This window comes from Mandrillus leucophaeus, unplaced genomic scaffold (genome assembly GCF_000951045.1).
Source record: "Mandrillus leucophaeus isolate KB7577 unplaced genomic scaffold, Mleu.le_1.0 Scaffold38, whole genome shotgun sequence".
NCBI classification, from domain to species: Eukaryota; Metazoa; Chordata; class Mammalia; order Primates; family Cercopithecidae; genus Mandrillus; species Mandrillus leucophaeus.
In genome coordinates, this window is record NW_012104031.1 from 358610 (window position 1) to 371757 (window position 13148).

Below are 13148 nucleotides of genomic sequence, written 5' to 3' on the forward strand. Positions count from 1 at the left end.
AAAAAAAAAAAAAAAAAAAAAAAGACTCTAGGAGAAGCCTATTTTCTTTGTCTTTTCTTGAAGAACTGGGTGGACTAGAATCTGGATTAATTAGAGTTATCTTCTGAAGTGAGCAAGAATACAAGTTCTTAGATGGGGTAGGGAGGGACCCCCACATATACACCCCACCCCTACCCATCCCACACACTTAGATTCCAAAGCTTCTGATGTGTTGCCCCACCCCCACTCCAGGCGCATGAGCTGGAGACTTTGAGAGGCCTAGGTAGGGAACCTTTGGAGCTGCTGTCAGTGTGGCACCTCGGCTCACCCCAGAGCTAGGGTCCACTTGGTGTGGATGACAATGGCAGGTTTGTCCATGTCCTCCTCCCCCAGTCTTCCTGCTACAGCTCTGGCTGGAGCAGGCCCTGCAGATGGCAACAGTGAGATGGCAGGAGGGGGTGAGTGCAGAGGGACCGAGACATGGGACCACAGAGAGATTCTTATTCCACATCCACAGGAGTGAAAGCAGGACTGACAATCTCAGATTCAGGAAGAGCAGGACGGTTTCTAAGGATTCACACCTATATTACCCCTTCATAAGCTAAGACGGCCTTCAATAAGACAGAGTCTGAAAGTGCCCCAAGACCCTGGGGCCATCTGGAGAAGCTGGCTATGGAGTGTCCCCAGTGTCTTGGAGCAACTGAGCAGGAGTCCGTGTTGGCCATGGTTCAGATGTCTCCTTGGTCCAGGGCCCCCATCTTTCCTTGCTGCTACAGAAAACTTGCTTTCTCTTTCACCAACGCGATGCAAAAAAAAATTAAATTGTAATTTTAATTTAAAAGAAAAAGAAAACCCACTCTCTTCCTAGAAGGTTCATTTCTGCCTCCTCTTATCTGCCCTCTGGTAAATGTGCACAGCAGCATCTGCAGTGAAATAAGGGGCTGGTACTGGCCCAAAGTAGGAAAAGAATAAATGGACGTCCATCTGCTCTAACTTCCCAACCATGGCTGAAAGTTCCTGCAGCATCTGGAAGGGAAGCAGGCTGGGGCCTGGTGTTGGCTTCTGAAGGGGGTTGGGATATGGGAGCCTCCTCACTGCTGGAGCCTTGTGCCCATCTGCCCAGTTTGGTCCTAGGCTGCTCCGGACGTCTCACTTCCTTTATCTGTCAGCCTTTGTGAGGGATGGGGTGGCAGGAAGTAGTGTGCCCATCTGCACTTTAATTGCCAGCTCGATTAAGATGGGTCCTTATTTTAGCTCACTACTCACCTGCTAAGGATCTCGAACAAAGCAGACCCTGCTGTGTATGCAGAAGTCTACAGCAATGAAAGTGGATGGCAAGCGTGGCCTTGGGGAAGTAGAGTGGGAATGAAGTATTCCTCCTGGGCCTGGCCTGCTCCTGTGGTCGCAGCATCCCTAGGCGGGACACTCATACCTGCTTCACTTGACTACCCCTTCTGCTTTTCCCATCTCTGTCCCCTGCCTGCTGTCAGGGACCCATTTGCTTTGCTCCTGCTTTGTACCGCACCGTATATCCAGGTGTTGCCCTAAAGCCCTTTCCTGGACACCTAGAGGATGCCTCTTGGAAGAGCCTCAGACAGGTGAAGCCTGGGGTTACTGCAATCTCATCTGACCCAGTCCTTACCCTAAAAGATCAGCTCCAGCCCAGCTTCTCCCACAGGAGCCGATTCTCCCACAGCCTGGAGCCTAAAGCTTGTATCTGGGAATTTAAGTCTTCTTAATGTCTTGATTCCTGGCTCTGACTTTCTTCCCTGCTGCTACCCTCCTGAGGTGGCTCAGGCCAGAACCCTTGAAGGCAGTTCGGGGTCAGTGTATGAGCTTGGAGTAGGTGAGGGATGGAAGAGGCGCATTGGAAGGGCAAGGAAGAGGTACTGGCAGGACCACCGAGGATCGAGACCTGCGATTGCTGTGCCTCAGGATTCGTTTTGGCTATGGGGGAGGCAGTCTCTTCCCTCACCTCCAGAATACCAGGGATCCATGAGCCCCTCACCCCAAGGTTAGAGAAGGAAAGAGATGAGGGGGCTGCATTTCTGAGAAGCAGTTAAAATTTAGATGTTCCCGTCACCCCCAAGCAGGGCAGCACTTCCCGGAACGTGCCCTTTTTCATCCCCGTCAGAGCAGGAAGGCGTGGGTGGCTGCTTGGCAGACGGGTGTGACTTCAGGGGCAGATACTCCCAGCCTGGATGAACAGGATGGGGCTGAATTTGGCCAAAGGAGGAAGAAGAGCTACTTACTGTCTGCCCCTGCCACATCCTGCCTACTCCTAACCTCAGGGCCACCCTGATTCCTGGGCTGGTTCCACATCTCCAGCCTCCAGCATCTCTTCCCAGAGTCCTATGCGTGCCCATGTGTCAGAGGCTTTCTGCCTGAGCTGCAGCTTTGAGAGGGTTTGTGGGTGAAGAAAGTATGTGTGCAGGAATTGGCTTCTCTGACCCAAGTGCCAACTCGGGGCTTTGCTGGCCCAGGGTCAGGTAGTGTGAGGTTCCAGGCTATATTCTGTAAGAGTCAGGAAGACTTTTGCACAGGGGCTCTTACTGTGACTGCTCCCTCTCATTGCCTGTCTGTCTCTCATCCCATGCTCCTAAAAGTCCATACTTTGTAGGTCCTCCTATAGCTATAAGGAGAGAGTGCATTGTGCTGGGAGATGGAGAGATTTGGGGGTGCTTATGGTAGCAACCAGAGGAACTTAGCTGAGCTTTATACATTTTTTGTTAAATAATAATAAAAGCAAGCAATATTAGTTACAAACAGCTCAGAAAACATTGCTTGCATACATGTGGAGTCGTCTTCTGGGTTTTTTCTTTCTACGAGTACATATACTTTAAAAAATATACCTACCTGCAGAAGTGAGATTTTCATGGAGCTGGCAGCTTGGCAGCAGGGTAGAGCCAGTGTTTTGGGGTGAAGATGAGATCTGAGGCTGTGCTCTGAGAGAAGCTTTGAAAGCCCACAAGGAAGGGGAGAAGAGGGGAATTTTTCCCCTCTCTGGAGCTGGTTTGGGAGGAAGCAGGAGGCGAAGCAGAGCAAGGCCGGACTGCAGGGAGCTGGAGCCTCAGTGGTATGTACCAGCCATGTTCAAGAGTAACAGTCCCAAGTTGCTCCAGGGCAGATGGGGCTCACTGGGGCTGCCTTCACTCTGGGGGGTCTGAGGGTGGGAAGGGATTTACCTCCCTTCAGTGTTTGGAGGGGGCTGGCTCATCCTGTGGCTGCCTGGAAGCCCAGTAACTGTTGTTGAGATGGGGGGCTGTCTCCTCCCCATTGTTAGTCCTTACGGTGGGGCTTCCTAAGGAGAATCCCAGGTCTTGGCCAGACCAGGAGCGCAGGCAAGCGTATGCTCCAGCCCCATTGAAATGAGCCTTTCCCCAGGGTCCTGTGAGGCCTCCCACCCCATCCACACAGGGACAGCTCTGACAAGAAAAGAGAGGTTCTTGCCTTATAGGGCCACCCAGTACCCAGCCTCTCCTGGTCTCAAGCCCTAGCCCCACCACCTCTGATAGCCTTGCTTTTTGGTTATTGTGGTAAAAAGTATGTAACATAAAATTTACTGTCTTAACCCTTTTTAAGTGTGCTATTCAATAGTATTAAGTATATTCACCTCGTTGTACAACAGATCTCCAGAACTTCTCATCTTCCCCAGTTGAAGCTCTGTACCTATTAAACACTCACTCTTTTCCCTGCTACCCCAGCCCCTTGTTTCCACCATTCTTCTTTCTGCCTCTATGAATTTGACTACTTAGGCTGGGCACGGTGCCTCATACCTGTAGTCCCAACACTTTGGAGGTCTAGGCGAGAGGATCCTTTGAGCCCAGGAGTTCGAGACCAGCCTGGGCAATATAGTGAAACCCCTGTCTCTACAAAAAATATAAAAATTAGCCAGGTGTGGTGGTGCATACCTGTAGTCCCAGCTACCCGAGAGACTGAGATGGGAGGATGGCTGGAGCCTAAAGCCATGATTGTGCCATTGCACTCCAGCCTGGGCCACAGAGTGAGACTGTGTCTCAAAAAAAAGAAGTTGACTACTTTGGATACCTCAGATAAGTGGAATCATACAGTGTTTTTTATGACTAGAGTAATGTCCTCAAGGTTCATCCATGTTATGGCATATGACAGGATTTCCTTCCTTTTTAAGGCTGAGAAATATTCCATGGTATGTATGTACCACACTTTGCATATTTTGTTTATCCGTTCATTCCTTGATGGACATTTGGGTTGCTTCTACCTCTTGGTTATTGCATATAGTGCTACAATGAACATGGGCATACTAGTATATCTTCAAGACCTTGCTTTCTATTCTTTTGGATAAATATCCAGAAGTAGGATTGCTGGATCATGTGGTAGTTTTATTTTTAATTTTTTGAGGAACCACCATACTGTTTTTCATAGCAGTTGCACCATTTTATAGTCCCACCAAGAGTGCACAAGGGTTCCAATCTCCACATGCTTTTTTTTTCTCTTGAGACAGACTCTTGCTCTGTCACCCAGGCTGGAGTGCAGTGGCACAGTCTCGGCTCACTGCAACCTCTGCCTCCCAGGTTCAAGCGATTCTCCTGCCTCAGCCTTTAAAGTAGCTGGGATTATAGGTGTGCGCACCACTCTCGGCTAATTTTTGTATTTTTAGTAAAAACAGGGTTTCACCATGTTTGCCAGGCTGGTCTCCAACTCCTGACCTCAAGTGATCCACTCGCCTCGGCCTCCCAAGGTGCTGGGATTACAGGCATGAGCCACTACGCCCAGCCCAATCTCTACATATTGCTAACACTGATTATTTTCTGGGTTTTTAAATAGTAACCATTCCTAAGGGGCATGAGGTGATCTCTTACTAATCTACAGTATTGCTCATCTTTATTTTATTTATTTTATTTTATTTTATTTTATTTCATTTTTGAGATGCAGTTTCACTCTTGTTGCCCAGGCTGGAGTGCAGTGGTGCGATCTTGGCTCCCTGCAACCACCACCTCTTGGGTTCAAGCAATTCTCCTGCCTCAGCCTCCCGATAAGCTGGGACTACAGGCATGTGCACCACGCCCAGCTAATTTTGTATTTTTAGTAGAGACGGGGTTTCTCCATGTTGGTCAGGCTGGTCTCGAACTCCTGGCCTCAGGTGATCCGCCCGCCTCGGCCTCCCAAAGTGCTGGGATTACAGGCGTGAGCCACCGCACCCGCCCACTGCTCATCTTTCACGACAGAGTGTGGGTGTTGGAAATGCCTTGAGAGACCATCTGACTGGTCCCTGAATTGAACATTTTTCAAGAGCTTGAGGCCCTTGTAACTTGTCTAAGGTGTCCAGCTGGTCTACCTGAGGAGGCATATTGGGGAGATAAGCAGGAGGCCCGTCCCTGCTGTCTCCTGTCGGAGACCCAAGGCTCTCGGTCCAGTGCCCTTGCCCAACATAGTCCTTGGCCTCCCAGCCATGATACCCAGACCAACCCATATATATCCGCCTGGCCTGCCTCCTCCTCCCTCTCCAAACCTGGAGGCTTTCCATTCTTAAAACAAATAAAGGAAACCACCTACCCGGTTAGGGCCAGGAAGGGAGACACAATCCTAACCTTTTTGCAAGTCCTCAGTTTCATTTGCAAGTAAAGTAGCTTTCAAATAGCCAGTCCTGGCTCCTGCAATCTTCTTAGCACTAACTAGTAGAATACACTCTGGACCCCAGTTTCCTCATTCACAAAATAAGAATAAAATAGCCCCTACCTTATTGGGTTGTTAAGATAATTAAAAGAGAAATACATAGAGATCACTTAGCCTAGCACATAATCAGTCCTTAATAGATGTTAACCAAAGACATTAGTAGGAGAGCCAGGATTGATTGTCTTGGGACTAGAACTCAGGTCTCCTGACTCCCGTCCAGGGCGCTTCCTACAGGAGTACACTTGCTTCTCCTAACTGAGAGACTGAGGAAGGTATGTGGGGTAAGGCAGTGCACAGAGGAATAAAAAGCCCCTTACAGGCCAGCATTCAGAGGTCTGGGGGCCACAATCTTAATTCAGAGCCTGTTCAGAAGGAGAGTTGCTGTGGCTGAGGCCCAAAGCCCTTGGAGATAGAAACCAAACAAACTCTCTAATCTCCCCAGCCTCGGCCCCAGCCCCGTGGAGCCCAACTCTCCACAGCTGAGACAACAGAGAAACTGGACTGAAAGCAAAGGGGCCAGGGATTGCAATTTGAGGGGGGATTGCAAAGGATTTCTAGGGTGGCAGGCAGCCCAGGGCAGCTCAGCTGTGTGGGTCCCCATTACCCTTCCCCACCCACCTCCAGGAAAGCAGACAGAGGAGGTAGTGCCAGACTGAGAGTCTCCCAACCGGCAGAGACCCTCTCCATCTCCCTGGTTCTGGGTAGCAGGAAGGGGGGTTGTGTTGTTTGAAGAACCATGGGCTTGGTTTTGTTCCAGGGTTCTTGGAGGAAAGGTGGCTAGCGTGCTCACTCCCTGCTGATTCTATTTCCTCCTCGAACCCCTGATCTCAGACTACCTGTTGAACCTCAATGCCCACCCTTTGGGGCACTGAAATTCCTGGGTTCTGTTTTCACCTTGTAGCACTGGGAAGTCTTCCAGAAGGTGACAGAGGTCTTCATCCTAGTGCCTGCGCTACTGGGGCTCAAAGGGAACCTGGAAATGACCCTGGCATCAAGGCTTTCCACTGCAGTGAGTGTCCTGGCTGGGAGGAGCGGGGCACAGAGAGGACTCTGGGCAGCACAGAGCCAGAGACTGGGAGAGGGCTATGGGCCCTTCTCCACTACCCAGGCCTGGAGTGTGGGACTGGGGTGGGAAGGGAGGGCCTGCCTGGGCAGGTGTAGGGAGATCCCAGGCTGGGTGTCCTGCTCCTGGGCAGGGGCTCCCTGCCCAAAGTGGTTCCCAGGCTTGGTTTCTGGATGTCCGAGCCACCCCTGGACTCCTGCCCCACCCCCTACCTCTCAACCACCTCGTGACTGTTTGTGCAGCTTTGACAGGCAGGCATCATGCTGGTTCCTCCACCCGCACAGATGGGGGCCTCCTCTGATCTCCAGCCCTGCTTTGCAGCTGGGCAGGAGCAGAGCCAGGCCCTCCCAGCACCCCCAGTCCCCCAGCCCTCCCATTCCCTTTACCCATGGCAGCTTGCTCTTCTTTAAGGGAACAGACAGAGAGGAACTGCTCGTCACTCCTACCTCCCGCAGTCTTGAGCCATGACATTCCGGGCCTGAACAGATACAGGGCCCTGGGTTGGAGGTGGGAGATGATAAAACTCAGGAGGCCTGGGATGTCCCTGCACGGCCAAGAGTCTAGAGAAGGTGACAGAGAGAAGTGGCATCCAACTTAACCCACCCTGACTTGCCCTACCCAACTTCTGGCCCATGCCCCCCTCTCCTTCCCGAATACTCTTGGAGCCTCAGTCCTGCACCAGCAGCTGACCTTTCCTTCCTTGGGATAGCAGGCTGGCTTCAGAGTCAGGGACTGGGTTGTTCTGACCCATGCAGGAGTGGGCTGCCCAGATAAGCAGGGCAAAGAATGGAATTTGCCTCTGCTCAGCTGGTGTCCTGAGAGGAAGAGAGGCGACTGCCTAGGGGACCCCCTCCCATCCCCTACCCAGCTGCAGGAGCTCAGTTTTAGCTCCTTCCGTCTTGCCTCAGTTTCTCTGATCCTGCTTCACCTTTCCAGGACTGTCAGGTCCTGCTCTCAGAGTCTTAGGCCACATGTACTGCCTCATGATCTAGGCAGGAGCCTAATGGATGGAACTTCAGGCCTTTTCCAGCCTGGAGCTCCAGCTCCTTGCCCTCCCTCTCCCAGGCCAACATCGGACACATGGACACACCCAAGGAGCTCTGGCGGATGATCACTGGGAACATGGCCCTCATCCAGGTAAGAAGGCAGGGACCAGAGAGGGTGGGCTAAGCTTCCCCTTAATCAGGAATCTCTGAAAGGCTTAGGTCAGCCCCAGCAGGCTCCTGAGTAAGTCTCCAGTATCCCACTGAGCTGGCTTCCCCCAGAGTAGCTCTAGGAGATAACTAGGTTACCCAAGAAAATGCCTAAGATGAGGAGAGCCCAGCATCACCCATTCCAGTTCTCAGTTTCTGGTGGTGCAGGTGCCTCTGAGTCCCAGCAGATCCTGGCAATATGAGCAGACTCAGGAGTGACGAGATGTCTTGTGCCACTGCTGTTCCATCTCCCCATGAGACCACACAGGTTCAGACCGGGAGCCTTCCCCCTTGAGGCCCAGGCCTTGACTCTGGGTGGAAGGCTCCGACTCTGTTGAACCTCACTCCCATCCCCAGAGGCACACTCCTTCAGCCAATAACATGTTCTGGGCTCCTGCAGAGTGCACTGCCCAGTACTAGCGTCTGGTGTGAACCTAAATAAATAAAGACATCCTTCCAGCCTGGGAGGACTGGACAGTGCAGTCCAGCCTGCCTCCTGGGGCTACTGCCAGCCAGGAAGAGGTCTGCCCAGATGCTCATGACCTCAGCTTAGGAAGCCCACTGCTCTCAGGGCTTTCCAAGTTACCACTCCTGTCCCCAGGTGCAGGCCACGGTGGTGGGCTTCCTGGCGTCCATCGCAGCTGTCGTCTTTGGCTGGATCCCTGATGGCCACTTCAGTATTCCGCACGCCTTCCTGCTCTGTGCTAGCAGCGTGGCCACAGCCTTCATTGCCTCCCTGGTACTGGGTAAGGAAGGGAGGGCGTAGAGGAGTAAGGAGTGCCACCCCAGAGGTGTTGGCTGCACCTGGCACTCCACTCTGTCTTTTTGTTTGTTGAGACTCCTTTATCTCTTCTCACCCTGCCTGCCCCTCCCACTTCCTCACCAGGTATGATCATGATTGGAGTCATCATTGGCTCTCGCAAGATTGGGATCAACCCAGACAACGTGGCCACACCCATTGCTGCCAGCCTGGGCGACCTCATCACCTTGGCGCTGCTCTCAGGCATCAGCTGGGGACTCTACCTGGAACTGAGTGAGCCACCAAGAGTGTGGCTCGGGTGGAGTCCTGGGTGGGGTTGGGAGAGATGGTAGTAGTTTGGAAATGTGCAAGAGTTTCTTCTGTGTTCTTAAACTATTTGGTTTGAACACAGGTTGTAATAATTCCTGATCTTAGAGATGTGAAGCTAAGTACTGATCTCAAATTCAAGCAGGCATCAGGGTCGGGGAAAAGTATCAGAAGTATATTCCTGTTTGGTCATGCATATTCTTACTTCTCTTGGAGGGATGAGGTGGCAAGAGTAAAGGAAAGGAACCAGAGGCTGGGATCTGCTTGCAAAATGAAGAAACGGGTGGGAGATGGTGATTTCTGGGATCCGATCAAGAGACCGAGAGTGTCTGTCCCCTGGTCTCTGTCCCTAATTGGTTCAGTGCCTGGCTAGCTCTCTACCTTGGTTTCCCCATCCATAAAATGAAAAAGGCTGGTACCACCTACCTCCTGAGCTGCCAGTGAAGATCAAATGGGGTAGTGTGTTTACTGGCATTTAGTGTAGTCTTGCTATTGATCTGTTGGGACATTTTCAGGCTAAGCCAGGGAGAAACTTGGAGTAGGGAACCACAGTGTTTATCTCCCTCTCACCTCTGCCCTCTCAGATCACTGGCGATACATCTACCCACTGGTGTGTGCTTTCTTTGTGGCCCTGCTGCCTGTCTGGGTGGTGCTGGCCCGACGAAGCCCAGCCACGAGGGAGGTGTTGTACTCGGGCTGGGAGCCTGTTATCATTGCCATGGCCATCAGCAGGTAGGCTGGAGCCCTGAGTATCCGCTCCTACCCCACTCCCACCCTGCCACAGACTTCTTTTTAAACCCTGGAGAGAGGGGGTGGGGGTCAGACCCTAGAAATGTGTTCATTAGTGTATCAGTCACATGTCCTTCTGTTGAAAATGACAGAAACCATCTGAACTGGGTTTCATTCCAAGGCAGAATGTATTGGCCCGGAGAACCAAAAAGGCACAGCTGAATTCAGGGACATACCTAAGATCAGGGCCCCAGTACTCTGTGACTCTCCGCTCTGCTCTTCTCTGTCATGGCCTGCAGCCCAGGTTTATGCTTTTCTTATTCCTACCAATTCCAGTGGGAAGAGAGAGTCTTTCTCCCACCAATGCCACAAAGTCCCAGTATAGAGTTCCACTGCTTCTCATCTGGTGACATGATTATCTCCAAACCAGTCAGCGTGGCCTCGGGGCTGCGATCCTCTGATTGGATGGACCTGGAGCCTAGCCATCACTGAGGCATTGTCACCTGAGCCACAGTCACTGAGCTTGAGAGAGGTGGTTCCCTGAGGAGGAGCCCAGAGCTATCACCAGAAAGGGAAGTAAATGCTGAGTGGGCAGAACAACAGAGGTCCTCAACAGCAGATAGTCCCACAGGCTGCTCCTCCAGCCAACTTAGAGGGCAGGTACAGGAGGTGGTCGCCTGACCCAGTACCACCAGCTTGTTCTGGAGTCACTGCCCAGTCAGAATGTTATGAGCAGCACCTAATCCTGTCAAGGGAGGAAAGGACTGGACGATGAGGAACTCCTGAGAGCCACGGTGCTTCCCTTCATCTCCAATGATAGGTGGGCCTGGACCTCTCATCCCAGAGACTAAGGCAGAACCCTTCAGTGGTCTTTGCGTCATTTTGTCTTTATGTCTCTATAGTGTGGGAGGCCTCATCTTGGACAAGACTGTCTCAGACCCCAACTTTGCGGGAATGGCTGTCTTCACGCCTGTGATTAATGGTGAGGTCTGGGCATCAGCTTTCGGAGGGCAGGGCTGGGGGAAGGAAAGGGACAGGAGAAGAGGACTTAAGGGGTTGGTTTCTGTATCAGTCAGGGTTCCAGTAGACAAGAGAATCTCGCTCAGATGTTTCAAGACCTTAATGAAGGGACTGCTTACAGAGGTGGGAGCAGAATAAAAGGACAGATAAGGGATGTTGAGGCACCCAGAGATTAGCAGCAATGGGAAGCCTCTAGTCCTAAAGGGTCAAGGGGAGTATCTTAGTCCATTATCTGTTGCTAGAACAGAATACTTGAAACTGGCTAATTTATAAAGAAAAGAGGTTTATTTGGCTTCCAGTTCTGGAAGCTGGGAAGTTCAAGATTGGGCAGCTGCTTCTCGTGAGGGCCTCATGCTGCATCCAGACATCCAAATGGAGAAACAGAAGGAAAACTGAGCATGTGCAAAATGGGCGAAACAAGAGAAGCAAACCTCGCTTTATGACAACCCACTCTCATGGGAACTATACCTTTCCCAAGAAAGACATTAGTCCATCTTAATAACCTATTCAATCTTAAAGGCACCACCTCCCACCACCACATTTGGGGACCTCAACATGAGTTTTGATGGGGACAAACTATATTCAAACCATAGTAAGGAGGGAACAGCATTATAGGAGCCCAGTGAAAGCTCTGTCTTTGCCCCCAACGTGGGGAAGCCAATGCTGAAAAGCAGGGAGGGATTGGGAAAGACATACCTGATCTCTCTCTCCACCTGCCTTCTGGTCGCCTGCTGTTGCCTCCCACCGAACAAACACAGTGGAAGCAGCCAGCAAGGGAGACTGGGTGATGCAGTCCATGGAGACCAGTCTCCCAGAGCTCAGAGCAAGACCGAGAAGAGCAGGGACCAGGTTGGGATGTGAGGGCAACAGAGAAATCAGCACAGGTCCTGGCGGAGTTACCAGTTTCCAGAGTTTGGAGCTCAAACCTGATCCTTGAAACCGGTTACCAGAGCCAGCATATGACCATAGGGTACCTGGGTCTGCTCAGAGTGTTGGAGAGCGGGTGAGGCAAGGCAGGGCTTCATCCCCTCAGCTGTGTAGGAAGGCAGGTGCCCATGCTGCACTGGTGGAGAAGTCAGGCTCTCTTGAGTCTGCAGATCTGCACGTATCCTTTCCAGCACTGTCACAGCTTTGCCAGGGGAACATGGAACTGCTGCATCTCCATAGAGGGGAGGATGAGGGAGCTGGAAGATTCCCTGGAAGCAGGGGTCTTTGTCTGCCTTCTTAGTGTCTTACTCTTCTTTTGGGGACTGGTGAATGGGTGATGCCCACATAGACCCTAAATTAAGACAGAGGACAGTGCCTCTATAGATAAAAGACAAAGAATGAGAAAATCATTTTGTTCCCACTCCTCCCTCTGACCCCTATCTGTGTCTAAGCCCATATCTGTCTCTGCAGGTGTTGGGGGCAATCTGGTGGCAGTGCAGGCCAGCCGCATCTCCACCTTCCTGCACATGAATGGAATGCCAGGAGAGAACTCTGAGCAAGCTCCTCGCCGCTGTCCCAGTCCTTGTACCACCTTCTTCAGCCCTGGTAACGGCAGAGTCCCAGGCTCCCAGCCCTGGGGGGAGTGGGCCTACTGTTGATGAGCTTCACTTAAGAGACAGCTGGGGCCCAGATCCACAGGTTCTCCTTCTCTGCTGGGCTGTGCCAGCTGTTCTGAAGGGCAGAGCCCAGGCAGGAGGGCTGTCTTTTCCTAGAGCACCCTAGGGGTTGGAGACCACAGGATGGAGAAGTAGAGACATTCATCTGTCTGTTGCCCTGGGATATGGTGCAGTCCCTCCTGACTTTGAAAGACCTTCTGGGGCCAGGTCTTCTCCTCCCCTCCTCTTTACACCCTCTTTTCCCCAATTCCAGATGTGAATTCTCGCTCAGCCCGGGTCCTCTTCCTCCTCGTGGTCCCAGGACACCTGGTGTTCCTCTACACCATCAGCTGTATGCAGGGCGGGCACACCACCCTCACACTCATCTTCATCATCTTCTATATGACAGCTGCACTGCTCCAGGTACAAAGTGGCAAGAGCAGGGGCATGGGAAGGAACCAGGATGCCCTGCAGGGGTGGGAGAGGAGGCCAGACTTGGCCTCTTAGACACTCAACCTCCTCTTTCTCTGTGTCGGGGCAGCTGATAAACACCGGACAAAGGTGCAGGAGAACAGATGGTAGTTCCAGTAGAGTCACCAACATGCTGTGTGACTTTTACCTTGTTCTTTTAGTTCTCTGATCCTCAGCAATACCTTTGTAAATTGAGAGGAATGGACCGGGGGTGGTAGTTTTCATGCAGGTGGTTGTAGGATGCTGAGCATGTGCGATTTGCGTGCCACCCCCACTGGCCGCAGAGTTCCATGTGGCTCTGTTTTGCATGCTAGTCTTTCTGAGAAATTCATTTGCATAAAGGGTCCCATAGCTTGAAAAACTGTCAAAACCACTGTACTAGATAATCTGTC

The 13148-nt window shown here is 51.8% G+C and overlaps 1 protein-coding gene across 1 annotated transcript in view; it reads left to right on the plus strand.

The window, feature by feature from the left end:
- The window catches only part of SLC41A1 (solute carrier family 41 (magnesium transporter), member 1), a 24193-nt gene that overhangs the window by 5520 nt on the left and 5525 nt on the right, over positions 1-13148 (plus strand). The window contains exons 3-10 of the mRNA XM_011990397.1: positions 6533-6640; positions 7760-7831; positions 8489-8633; positions 8774-8920; positions 9538-9685; positions 10585-10664; positions 12101-12235; positions 12560-12708. Coding sequence (XP_011845787.1) covers positions 6533-6640; positions 7760-7831; positions 8489-8633; positions 8774-8920; positions 9538-9685; positions 10585-10664; positions 12101-12235; positions 12560-12708 — 984 coding nt within the window. The remainder of the gene's footprint in view (positions 1-6532; positions 6641-7759; positions 7832-8488; positions 8634-8773; positions 8921-9537; positions 9686-10584; positions 10665-12100; positions 12236-12559; positions 12709-13148) is intronic.